This window comes from Acomys minous (genome assembly GCF_964271855.1).
Source record: "Acomys minous genome assembly, chromosome: 5".
Taxonomy (NCBI): Eukaryota; Metazoa; Chordata; class Mammalia; order Rodentia; family Muridae; genus Acomys; species Acomys minous.
Genome location: NC_140494.1, coordinates 72804369 through 72817719, shown reverse-complemented (window position 1 = coordinate 72817719; position 13351 = coordinate 72804369). Strand labels below are relative to the sequence as shown.

Genomic DNA, 13351 nt, shown 5'->3' with positions numbered 1-13351 from the left:
AGCGGGCTTGCTGAAGTAATTTCTCAAATTTCAGATTTCCCAGTGTCCTGTGAGTGCCCGTGTATATAGTGTCCACACTTCAGGAATGTCATTGTCTTAGTTATGGTTTCTTTTGCTGTGAACAGACATCATGACAACTCTTATAAAGGAAACCGTGTAACTGGAGCTGCCTTACACTGTCATCATGGCAGGAAGCATGGTGGCACAAAGGCAGACATGGTGCTGGAGAGGTAACTGAGAGTTCTACATCCGGATGGGCAGGAAGACAGAGTGACACTGGGCCTGGACTGAGCATGTGCAACCTCAAAGCCCACCCTCAATTACATGCTTCCTCCAACAAAGCCATACCTACTCCAATAAGGCCCCACCTCCTAATGGTGCCACCCTCTATGGGCCTATGGGAGTTATTTTCCTTCAAACCACCATAATCACACCGAATTTTTTCTTTGACTATGAAATGAGAAGTGGAGCTCTGGCTCCCTCTGGTCCCAAAGGGTTAGAGATCTGGCATGTTTCTATGTAGAAATGGGAATTATAACAGCTAACAAACTAGGTAATCTATATTAATATCTATAATTCACATTTTCCATATGTGTGTGTGCATATATGTATACATGTATACACATGTGTATCACATTTCTGAAAGTCTTGTCTCTGGTGGCTAAACTCAAGCAGGTAATGACTTAGGTAAGAACTATATAGTTCAGTGAGGAGGAGCAAGCCCCAAAACTATGCATTTGGTTTCCCTACTTCCTAACCTTATGGCATGTGGACAAGTTCACGTAACATTTCTTAGCCTAAAAGATGTGGTTAGTAAGAACATCTGAAGCAACACTTTAAGGCATGAGTGGAAGGACTGGGTATGATGGTCACATGGCTAATGTTTACATTACAGGTTTGAATACTATTAACATCTGCAACCTTTTTTACATAACAGAGTCAGACGACCAAAACTACAGAGTGGAGGCTGTACATGCACTGGTGCACAAATTGCCAGAGAAAAACAGAGAGATGCTGGACATCTTGATAAAACACCTGCTCAAGTAATTCTGCAGCTCACATTGTTCATATAATGACTTACTGATCTTGTTAAGATTTTTCATGCCTTTTAAAAACAAACAATGTTGTTTTATGGTTGCTGTTGTAATCAGACTCCCTTCAGTGAGCTTTAGAAAACATTGTGCACTTTGTTTTTAAGATAAGTGTTTGTCTCTGTGTCAACAAATATGTCTCCAATATGTTAATAATTGTATCCTTGGTGACTGTTAAAACTAGTGATCAAATATTTCATATCAGTTTGGAAATATACAAAGGAGTGTATATTATCTTATAGCTTTTCCAGTTCTTTTAAGTGTGCTACTACAGTGAGTTTGAAGACCAGGGCTACATACTACTAAGGTCAACAAGTTCCCTCAGGTCACACTAACACTGTAGGCTGTGCCTTGGGGTTCACAAGTTTTCTTGAAGATTTTCTGATTTCAGGTAAGCAGGTAGGTAGGTCTGCAGGTTGATGGGTAAGTAGATGATAGATAGATAGATAGATCGATCGATAGATAGATAGATCATAGATAATGATAGATAGATAAACGGATAGATGTAGATAAAGGATGGACAGATGGTAGATATATATATATATATATATATATATATATATATATATATATATGATAGATAGTAGATGGCTTTATTTGTATCATAGGCATGACTCACCCTCTGTGTTGATAAAGTACAGTGTATAGACCTGGTGATATAACACAGTGATAGAGCATGAACCTCACATTTCCTTGTCTCAGCTTCCTGAGTGTGTGGGATACTAGGTTTCTGTCACCAAAATTTTCAAACAAAGTAGAATGTGTATGAAGCTAATTAAGAACTGGATCTAAGTAATATAGTGTCTTATATTTTGAATATAATAGTTGAATATTTTTCTAGGGAAATTGAATCTAATTCAGGAAAAATAAACAGATAAACAACAACAACAACCACTAATATTTCTTTTCTTCAGTAATTTAGCCTTTATAGCTATCAGCTTTATTTGTCTAGAACTATTATCTTGTGTTCTTTCTTTAAACTGTTAAAACCACACACTTTATTGTTGTGAGGGATGGTGTGGTCATGCCACAGCGCACCTGTGGAGACAGAGGAGATCTTTCAGGAATCTTGTCTCTCTCCACCCAACTTGGGCCCCAGGGATCAAACTCAGGCCATCAAGTTTATATATCAGAAGCTTTTTAACCTTTGATCCATCTTTACAGTTCCCCATTAAGTCATTAGTTGACCTGGACATAGCACATTGTGTCACAGGATAATCAATGAGTACAATACATCATATATCATGATTAGGTGAAAGTAATTATTTCCATCTTCTTAAACACTTGTCATTTTCCTCTGTTTGGAGCCTAGGAAGAAGAAGAGATAGGAGGCTCAATAAGAAGTGCAAAAATACAGTAGGATATGGAGGATAAGTCTAGGTTTACCAAATAGCAATGTGACCTGTACTGTAACTTATTATTAATCTTATAAATAACTTTCTCCCTTTTTGATCCATTTTTAAACTAATATCCATTGAGAATAGGCAATTACTGAGCAGGGAAACTGGCTTCTAGTGGCATATATATATATATATATATATATATATACAAGTTTAATAGACAAGAACATTTACTTACTATCGAAACTTTACATTTTGAGTTTGTGTTCTTTATTTTTAGAGTATCACTACATAGCCAACAAAATCTCATGACCATCTCGAATCTCGGCGTCATTTTTGGTCCAACCCTGATGAGAGCGCAGGAGGAGACTGTGGCTGCCATGATGAACATCAAGTTTCAGAACATAGTGGTGGAGATCTTGATTGAGCACTACGAGAAGGTAGCCGAGGTCCCCCGCACACTGCCAACTCCGCTGTAGGGACAGTCATCATTGTGACCCGAGATCTTCGTCAGCTTCCTAAGTCACTTCTCTACAGGGACTTGGGTTCCTGTTGACACTTATTTATTCCGTGTTTTAGAGTCCAGAGAGGAGCCTAATTCGTCTCCAACCAGGACTCTCTGACGTTTCCTTCTTTGGTGGGTCGTTCTCAGCTTCCTGCTCAGATTCAGAAAGTACTGATCGTAGCATCGTTTGTGTTTGAGGATGACTTAGCCTTCTCTCTTTAACTTTTTCTATCTCTCTGCAATTAGAGTGCTATCTTTGTAGTAATTCCAATATTTCTAATAAAAGAAAAAATGAGGACAGACATAATAGTACATGTCTCTCATCTCAGCCCTTAAGAATCAGAGCCATGGTCTTGAATTTGAAGTTCATTTGGCCTATGTGCAAGAGGCTATCTCAAAATGAGGGGAGGGGGATGGTCAGAAAGTGGAATCTCAGATCGTGAAGCCTGCCTTAAGAAGGTTTTCCTTAAAAGTGTAAATTCTTGACCTAACTATGGAAATGGGACGTTGTGAACGCTGAACTAGGCAGCCTCTTAAGCAAATTTGGACTATCCAGTCTGATTTGGTTCTGAGAGAATGACTCCATCCTTTTCCTCCCCAGCGTCCACACAATAACGGCCTCAGTCACTGCCTAAGGCTTCAAGCTACAGTCCCGTAGCTCTGCTCATCCTACTTCCTACAGCTACCTCTGTCTCCTTGACAGCCAGGGACCCCTCAGCATCTCAAGATCTCCCCCTGCATTGCAAGGGGCTGCCCCCACGGGAAGCCACAGAGAACCAAGCTTCCCTCTGCGTCACACTTTCCTAAGATGAAAACAGAAGAGAAACACTGCAGTAGGAAGAAGCAGTTTCTCACTGTAGGCAGTTGCTCATTTTGGACCGGTTTCTTAAGTTATCAGATCTCCTTGTCACCATAAGCTGTGGGTAACAGCAAAGATGGAAAACCCAGACATTTTTTTTTTTTTTTGCTCAAGGAGTTTCCTTTTCCTTTTTAAAAATATATTTTATTAATTTATTCATATTACATCTCAATTGCTATCCCATCCCTTGTATCTTCTCATTCCTCCCTCCCTCCCCCCTACTCCCCTTCCCTATGTTTGTGACTGAGGGGGACCTCCTCCCCCTGATATGCTCATAGGGTATCAGGTCTCTTCTTGGTAGCCTGCTATCCTTTCTCTGAGTGCCACCAGGTCTCCCCATCAAGGGGACGTGGTGAAAAATGGGGCACCAGAGTTCATGTGAAAGTCAGACCCCACTCTCCACTCAACCTAGACGTCTTATTCAGTAGATGCAAAGGAAGGCAACAGTTTTTGTGTTAAGCATCTCCTGAGCTCCTGACCTTCTTTTTAGGGCTGTTAGAGCTTCTATTATGTGGATGCACGGGGCGGTTTCAGTTTTTATTGACCTGAGTCCATTTTTCTTCTCTATAGATTTTTCATACTGCCCCAGACCCAAACATCCCTCTTCCTCAGCCTCAGTCTCGATCCGGATCCCGAAGGACCCGTGCCATCTGCCTGTCCACAGGCTCTCGGAAGCCCCGAGGGAGGTACACGCCATGCCTGGCGGAGCCCGATAGTAAGTTGCCCACCTCAGGGAGAGGCTCCTCTCGTTCTTCCGATTATTCTGACTTAGTTTTGTTAGAAACTAGGAACAAACAGATGTTCTTGTGGGTGGCTTTTTTCCCCGACGCCCCTCTTTTAGCACTTATACCGTCCTTGTCAGCTTCACCGTGTGGCTCCGTGCACAAGCAGATTCGTTATTGCTACAAAGGGAGAAAGCAGTAGTTCGCTCGCAGCTCTTTGTTCCGGGGCTGTGATTAAGGACACTGGGTGCTACCTGGGGCGGGTTTTGTCCTGTTGTCAGAGCAGCAGATAAGAAGCTACAGGATGTCAGGCTGAAAAGACGTTTTCTGGCTTTTCTTTCACATTATGTTCTTTAAAAATCAGCTTGTGGATGTCAGAGTGTCCCAAGGAGAGTAAAGAAATAAAAAGAAAACCGACCACACACAGGAAATGACAAACTCCTTATTCTGAGGCAAGCCTCAGGGTGGCGTGACCATGGCTTGAACCTATGACAGACATTAAGCTATGGTGGTCCTTAGTTTATGTCTTTTCCACCAGGCCCCAGTGTTTCCCTGTGATCATATTTAATAGAAAACTGTATAGTAAATTTTCACTTACGTATATTTTGCAAGATTTAGTGCAATTTCTCTGACTTTTGATACTTTTACTTTTAGGAATATTAAAAATAAACCTAGTTAAACAGCCAGCTTTTCATTGTTTGATTTTTTTTTCACCTGAAAGGTCTTAAACCCAGGGTCTTGTGGAGCCTAGACAAGCGTTCGCCCCTTGAGTTACACCCCAGACCAACAGCCAGTCTCTTGTGTTACTCTATTCATAGTAAGAAAGTGAAAAAATTCTTCCTTCCAAATCTGTGAGCTGCTCGTAATTTGCTGCTGAACTTCAGTAGTGCCTCTGAATGACAGAGTCATGGCACCTTGTGACTCAGGGCCACCTGTGAGCAGAAACATAAAAGAAGACACAAATACGTCTCTAATTGAAGTGTGTCTCTTTCATTGATTTTTTTAAAAAAAAATATATGATTATGAAAGGGGCCAATTTCTCTTATTTCTGAGTCTTGTGTCACTTAATTTTTGTTCAATTCAAGTCAGTCCAAAAATGCTTCAAAGAGCCACACTTGTCTATAGGAGCAGTTCACAGATGCATAAAAAATTATCCTAGAGAATGTATGGAAAACCACAGTCACCACCATCAAAGGCCAACTTAAAAGCCTTTGTCTAGGACAGAGGAGAGTCGACCAGGAAAAGACCCACCATGCCAGTGAAAGGCGTGGCGCATGGAGTGCAGAGGGCTTTGGTGGTCCTGTTTCATGGCAATGACCTTTAGCCGCTGTCACCTTTGTCTCTTCCTCAGGTGATTCCTACAGCAGCAGCCCAGACAGCACACCCATGGGCAGCATAGAGTCGCTCTCTTCCCACTCCTCCGAACAAAACAGCACCAGCAAGTCGACTTCCTGCCAGCCCAGGGAGAAGTCAGGCGGTATTCCTTGGATTGCCTCCCCGTCATCTTCCAATGGACAGAAACGTCTGGGTCTCTGGACAGCTAGTCCAGAGTCCAGTTCTCGAGAAGATGCAACCAAAACAGATGTGGAGTCAGACTGCCAGAGCGTGGCCTCAGTCACCAGCCCTGGGGACGTCTCTCCGCCCATAGACCTAGTCAAGAAAGGGCCCTACGGGCTTTCAGGACTGAAGAGGTCCTCTGCTTCCTCCTCCCTCAGATCCATCTCTGCAGCTGAAGGTGAGCAGCCTGGGAGCCTGAGCTGCATGGTGTCATCCCAGTGTTGCTGGCAGGGCCATCGGGGGTGACTAAGCAGGGACAAGGTCAATGGGGGAAACCAATGAAGCTTGACTACTTTGTTCTTAAGTTGGATTTTAAAACTTTTCTACACTGTGACACCCCCCCACACACACACACTGAATCTTTCCATCTTTGTGGGGTTGATGTCTTGTAATTGCTGTAGATTTCGATCTCTCTAAGTGATGGACTGCTGCACCCACAGAACATTCTGTACCTTCCTGTTTCTCAGAGGAAAACGCTGCCTTTTGTTATGCACTGTACTGCGATTTTTTTTCCCTATTATTTTGGCTAATAGCACCTTGCCTGTTTTCTTGGGCTTTCTTTTTAGGAAACAAGAGCTACAGTGGATCCATTCAAAGCTTAACTTCTATAGGCTCCAAAGAGTCACCCAAAGTCACACCAAACCCAGAGCTGCCTCCAAAAATGTGCAGGAGGTTAAGGCTAGACACTGCCTCCAGCAATGGCTACCAGCGACCTGGCTCAGTGTAAGTTAGAATGACTATCTGTGTCTCTTAACGGTGCAGCGGCGTGTGTGTGTTTGTGTGTGTGTGTGTGTGTGTGTGTGTGTCTGCCTTAAAAGAATTTGGGGGTCCTGTAGTTAATAGAGTCGGTCCCTTTAACTTCTGTTAGACTCTGTCCATGTCAATAAGGAATGTGAGAGTTACTACCAGCTCAGGGCATCACCAACCTCGAGGGTCGTCGCTTCAAAGGCTAGCCCACACTCAGAGCCGCGGCTTAATATAGAGTGTCAGAACAGATGTGCAATAGGGTGCTGGTGGCCCTTAGAGCTAGCGACCTTTCTATTAAAGCTTCCCCAGTATGGTTAGTGTCTAAACACGAGGGGTTTCTGTCCCTCCGTCTTGTGCTTCTTTGTCTGAGGCCTCATTGATTGGAACAAGGATCCCATCAGGGTCGCAAAGGTGAAGGGAAGAGGGCACTTCTCACAAACACAGAACTACAGAGCTGGGAGAACACAGCTACATAAAAGGGGACGGAACACAGTAAGGAGGGATGAAGGGAGCCTGAAGAAATAAGGTGTTAGAATCGAGGCAGGAAGCTCCTGTTCCTCTGTGTTCCTGTGCCCTGACAGCTCTGTGAGCGCTCATGGGGTCTCCTCTAAAGGGCTGCATGCTCCTTCCAAGATTGGCAGTATGAGCAAAGGCCTCTTCATAGACCAGAGCAGATGCCTAAATGCTTAGCAGCCTTGGGCTCCCCAACCTCCAGGTTCTTTGTCGTGTGTGTGTGTGTGTGTGTGTGTGTGTGTGTGTGTGTGTGTGTGTGTTCCTGACATTTTCATTATTTATTGAATGTTTAGTAAGGAAAGTATTTCACTCATTGAGCCCATCTCCATATAAGAGTGGAACTGTAAATCTTTCTGTGTGATATATTTTCTACGTATTTAGTTCCTGAGTGTCCAGCATCCCCCGCCTCTCTCCAGAAGTCAAGCTGGATGAATCTACTTGCAAGTCTGTTTGCTTGACATTCAGTTAAAGCAATTAAAAGAAATTAAAATGTAGATGGATAGTCAGAGGCGATGAGAAAATAGCTCTTTAGGAAACAGAAGAAATTCTGGGTTTTTTTTTGAGGGGGGTATCTTGTGGGTTAGGTGGAAAGTGGTCCTCAGGATTGTTTGTTGGGGCTCTGTGAAGAGTTCTAACTAAGGGTTGGTGACAGTGAGATGGCACAATGATAAAGGTGGTTGCCACAAAGCCTGAGGACCTCAGTTCCATCCCAGGACCTACATGGTAGGAGAGAACCAACTCCCAGAAGTTTCCTTGTGACCTTCCCATGCATGTAAAAATTTATTTAATTAGTAATTTAACTACTTAATTATAATGATTAAAAGCAGATTATTGTAAAGCCAACTTTAGGGACTCATTCATGGAATTTAATTTTTTTTTTTTTTTTTTTGGTGAATTTAAGAAATATTGTGATTGTGGAGGATGCTTCAGTGCAGTTGCTCCCAACTTGACCTCCCCAACCTCTAACATGCACAGTCTTTGACTGAAGCCAGAGGCAAACCAGCCAGCTCACTTAGTGGACATACCTTTAGAGTTCTTTCCTTTTCGCTTCAGGCAGAGGAAGTAATCTTCTTCTGCTCTGACTCTGGGGATGAGAACAGACCCTCCTCCTCCGCAGCTTTGGTTCCTCCTTAGGGCTTCCCGCTGGGAGCTGAGTGGGAGAGAAGGTTCTCTCGCCAAGGCTTCTATTCTCTCTCTTTACTCTGAGGTGAAAAGGACAAGGACAGCAAGAGCCCCAGGGAGAAGCTCTGGGTTTCTTACGGTCTCAGGTTCTGTGAGCTGCAGCGAAAGCTCTTTCACATTAAAGCTTAAAGCAGGTCCGCTGTGGCTCCAATTTGGGTGCCAGTTCCAGCCTGGTTTGTTGCGCTTACACAATAACCCTGAAGGTCCCATTGAACAGAATGACTTTTCCCATTGGCTTCATTTAAAAATATGAAAGCATTTTTTTAAATTCTTTAGATATCGTCTTTAATATAGTGCTCAACTGCATTTTAAAATGTTTTTCAGAGTGGCCGCAAAGGCTCAACTCTTTGAAAATGCTGGGTCACTCAAGTCGATCTCTTCTGGACGGTAAGTTCTCAAAAGCTTTAAGACATTAAGCAAGTGAAAGAGCAGTGACGCCATTGCATTGTGTTGGCATAAGGGGATCTGCGACAGCCTCGACCTCAGTTTTTCTGATAATGAAATAGAGCAGTGTCGATTGCCTCTACCAGGAACTGTCCGTCTGCAAACGGCATCACATCAGACTGCCGCCAGGATGCCTTTCTTGTAAAGTGCCTGAAAAAAATATTCCAGCTGAGGCTGTAACTCAGTGGGTGGTGGCTGGCCTGGCCTACAAAAGGCCGTGGTTTGATCCTGAGCCCGCTGTGAAATAGATGTGGTAGGGCACACCCATCATCCCACCACACAGGCGGTGAGGTCATGAGGACCGGAAGTGAAGGCTCATCTTTGGCAACATGACAAGTTTGAGACCAGCCTGGGTCACATGAGATCCTGCCCCCACTCCCCTCCAAAAGAAAGATTCTAAACAAATGTTCTCAGGATGGAAGTTACTGTAACTTGTCTCTTAGTACACTTCTGATGATAGTCACTTTAGGGGCAACTGTCAAAAATATATTCTTGATTTTTAAAACTTACTGTTTCTTTGAAAGAACTTTCCAGAAAATTCTGACAGTACAGTATAGTGTTGCAAAGCCAACGAGGCCAGGTGCCTCTGTTTCTCCTCGACAGGGTGTGGCTCAGTGTCCAGCCTTGTGGGGTTGGCTCCTTCTCAGGTCCCTGTTTCCTCTGTCCATCCCAGTTCCTCTAATCTGCAGTGGCCTTCTGATTTTAATTTGAACCACAGAATTGAGTGGAAGTAGCCAGTTTCCCAGGGTTTCCTTGTTAGAGGAGGTCCTCCGGACAAGCATATAACTGAGCTTGCTGGCAGAGCAAACCTGCCTCACCTCCTCATCCTTTCACACATACTGGGGCATTTCAGAGCTTCCACCAGATATCTGAGTCTCTGCGGCAAAGGAAGCTTTGAGATTGCTGTTCCTTTCCAGCCTCAGGAAAAGAGGCTTAACCTTGCGTTCTTGCCTGTCAGACCTGCAGCGCTCCTCAACCTGTGGGCCACAGCCCCTTTGGGCGGTCAAAGGACCCTTTTACAGGGGCCACATATCAGATAGTCTGCATATCAGATGTTCACATTATGATTCATAACAGCAGCAATGAGACCACAGCGTGAAGAATGGCATTAAAAGGTTACAGCCTGTGGAGGCTGAGAACCACTGTGTGGTGGAATTGCTCCACTAGGTGGAGCCCTTCCATTACAAAGTGCTAAGTAGTCGTCATGGTAAATAAAAACTCAACAGCAAGCCTAAAACATTGGTTCTAAGACCTTCCCTCCAGTGCACAGAGTTCATGGCTGTTCACCCTCTCATATACCGTGCGTAACATTTGCGTAATACCTGCTTATATCTGTCTTGATGTCGCTATCACTAGAATATTTTAAAAACCTAATGTGTACATGCTTTGTAAGTAGATACTATCACCATGTTGCTTAGGAAATGCTCACAAGAAAAAGATCTGTATTTGTTCAAGACAGATGCATTTTTCACCTGAATAGTTCAGTAAGGTTGGTTGAATCTGCGTTTGAGGAGGAGCCTACAGATACTATAGTATACTATAGTCACAGAAATAACCCCATGGGCATTAGCAAAACAAGGTGTTAGTTAAGCAAGTTTGAGGAGGAGCCTACAGATACAGAAGCTGGGCAGCACTATAGTCACAGAGATAACCCCACGGGTGTTAGCAAAACAAGCTGTTAGTTAAGCAAGTGAGAAGGCTGTGCTATGGTAGAGACACATGTAGACACATAGACAACGCCTATGCATTTATAATAATTTTGTATGTTCTGAAGCTGAAATAAAATAATAGGCTTCAGCAGAGATGCTAGGTTCCCTTTGTCGACCAATTGAAGCGCCTGTGGGAAATATCGTAATTTTCACTGAGACATACACACTATGGACCATGCATTACCTTCGGGGTCAGCTGGACCCACATTGAAACTTTCAGTCATCATTTGCAGTGGCCCATAGTTATGCATCTCAGAAGTCCTCGTCCCTATCTAAAATGAAGCTCATAATTCTACACTTATCAAAATGGCTATGAATGTGTACAATAATATTTCTGAAATATGTGGCTGAGGCCTCAGAGGTGGTCTCTACCTTAACAGTAACTAGACTGTTGTGATTGTCACTGAAATTGCTCATGTGAAGTGTTCAAGCTTCTAATGAATGTGTTTCTGAACTTAAAAGGCATCAGTTTTGTACTGTTGAGTGAGACTAGATTAATTGCACATAGGCCCTTTACCTGACTGACCTCCCCCATACATGCTTGGTGTTCCTTCTGAGGAGCTCAGAGAGACCCCTGTTGTGGACACTGAGGGATGGCCAAGTGATTAGAAGCAGGCAGTGTCTAGCCACCATTTTAGTGCATGGCCTTGAGAAAAAAAAAAGCTTCACCTCTAACTACTGTGTGGGCTCTGGCTGCCACTGAGCAACTGGCAGTAATCAATAACAGATCATTCTAGTGGCTTTTCAGAGGCTGAGGAAGGGAGAGACTAGTTGGTCATTCTGGATGAAACCAGTGAGACTCAGGAGGACAGAAATGTGTCAGAGGGACTCTTCAGGGCTGTGGCCAAGATGGACATATGCCTGGAAAGTGTGAGTAAGAGGTAGGAAGAGAAGGATGCCAACTGTCTGAGGCTGAGCATCATGAAAATGGTAGTCTGGCTTCTAAATTCTGCTTATATTTCTAAAAAATGAGAGGAAAGCTCTAGGCTTGGGGTTTGAGGAGCCTGGAAGACAGGTGAGGTAATGAGAAATAGATTCTGGGAGAAGAAGAGAGTATGGAATTCTATGGAGTAGAGAAACTTATGGAAGCAAGCAGTGGTTCTGCATAGGTGAAAGAGAGGAGCCCCGGGAGCAGAGCTTCTAGAGAGAAAAAAGAAAGAAAAGCAGTGGTTTGGGGGAAATGTGTTCATTTCTGAACCAGGAAAAAAAAAACACTGAAGAGTGATCAAGAGAAAGCCTCACCTGCAGTAATAGAAGTTGCAAAGAATGCCAAGGTAGCTAGGACACCTCTGAAAGTTTCTGACGGGCGTGGCATTGCCCTGATGGGCGTGGCATTGCCCTGATGGGCGTGGCATTGCCCTCTGCCTGCCCTGTAAATAGTAGGATGGCTGGTGATCAGAACAAAAAGTTAAAAGCCTGTAGCGCGCCTGGAAGCCATTGAGTCAATAAAACCAGAAATGAGATTGTCTCGGGTTCTGCTGGTTGGAAGAGGTGGAGGGACGGAGCCTGGAACTCAGCAAGTGTTTTGGAACATAACTGAAAGTGTGGCGGAGGAGAGGGGACTTGCCTGGTGACTTCCTTCGTGATCAGCAGTGGATGATGGAGTGTTAGTGTCGGCTTTTGTGTTTCTGAATCAGACCGTACACAAAAGCCTCCAATGTAGGCTTCTCTTAAGAGCCCTGAGTGCCTAGCTGCACAGCGCACGTGGTGGGTGCAGGGGTTGGTTGTTGTCATTTTTAAGAGGTGATGTGGATACCTTTCTGGGTTGCAAAGCCTCCGTCTGTACCCATCATCTCCCCGACGATGAGGTGACAGTTGTTGGCTGTTGGTCAGCAGCGGCAGGTGTTATTCTTATGATAGCCCACAAACTCAATGTATTTTCCGTATCTCCTGGGTCTGAGGTAACCTGAAAATTAAAGTGGGGGAGCCAAAACCAAACCCCACTCAGCCTGTCCTGTCCAGCAGCTTTCTAACCGATCTCAGCACATTTAAAACCAGCCTGTGCTATTGGTTGCCAGTTGTGTTGTCTCCTTAGCATGTGTTGCTTAGAAACCCGAGAAGGGTTTCCAAGGTGTCAGTGATACACGAGTCTGAGCTGGTTACAATAGGGTCACACACAGTTTGTGATGTGGACCCATTTGTGCACATCTTTATATTACGTTCTAGTTACCATCAACGTTAATTGAAAGTGGTTTCACCTATGTTTGCTATATTTAGCTATATTCTCTTTGAGTGTCGTTTTTATAAACTGCCTTGCTCTTTCAGCCAAGCCAAAGCCATGTACTCCTGCAAAGCTGAGCACAGCCATGAGCTGTCCTTCCCCCAGGGGGCGGTCTTTTCCAATGGTGAGTACCCCTGCCATTTGCTGAAGTGGGTCATCTGGGAGAGTGAAGGAACGGTGCCACAGTTAGACAGGGTCCAGATTCCATCCCGAACCCTGAATCTTAGATCCGGCTTAATGAACACAACACATCTTTCTCTAGCCTTCATCCCCCTCCCCTCATGGGAGCATTTTCTCACTTGTATCCAAAAGAGAGAGAAAGGAGACAGGCATGGTAGTGCACTCCTGAAGGTGGGCGGGAGGATTGGCAGTTTGAGGACAGCCAGAGCTACACAGTGAGGCTTACAAGGCTAGCTTGGCAAGTACATCTTGTTTACAAAGAAATATAGAAGGAGGGGAGG

At 44.2% G+C, this 13351-nt stretch overlaps 1 protein-coding gene across 2 annotated transcripts in view; it reads left to right on the top strand.

Annotated features, from left to right (window-relative positions):
- ARHGAP42 (Rho GTPase activating protein 42) overlaps positions 1 to 13351 on the top strand; it is a 234145-nt gene that overhangs the window by 217474 nt on the left and 3320 nt on the right. For both annotated transcript variants that reach the window (XM_084783140.1, XM_084783139.1), the window contains 7 exons: positions 938 to 1043; positions 2712 to 2871; positions 4366 to 4510; positions 5869 to 6252; positions 6641 to 6797; positions 8841 to 8903; positions 12935 to 13014. In XM_084783140.1, the coding sequence (XP_084639266.1) occupies positions 938 to 1043; positions 2712 to 2871; positions 4366 to 4510; positions 5869 to 6252; positions 6641 to 6797; positions 8841 to 8903; positions 12935 to 13014 (1095 nt within the window). The remainder of the gene's footprint in view (positions 1 to 937; positions 1044 to 2711; positions 2872 to 4365; positions 4511 to 5868; positions 6253 to 6640; positions 6798 to 8840; positions 8904 to 12934; positions 13015 to 13351) is intronic.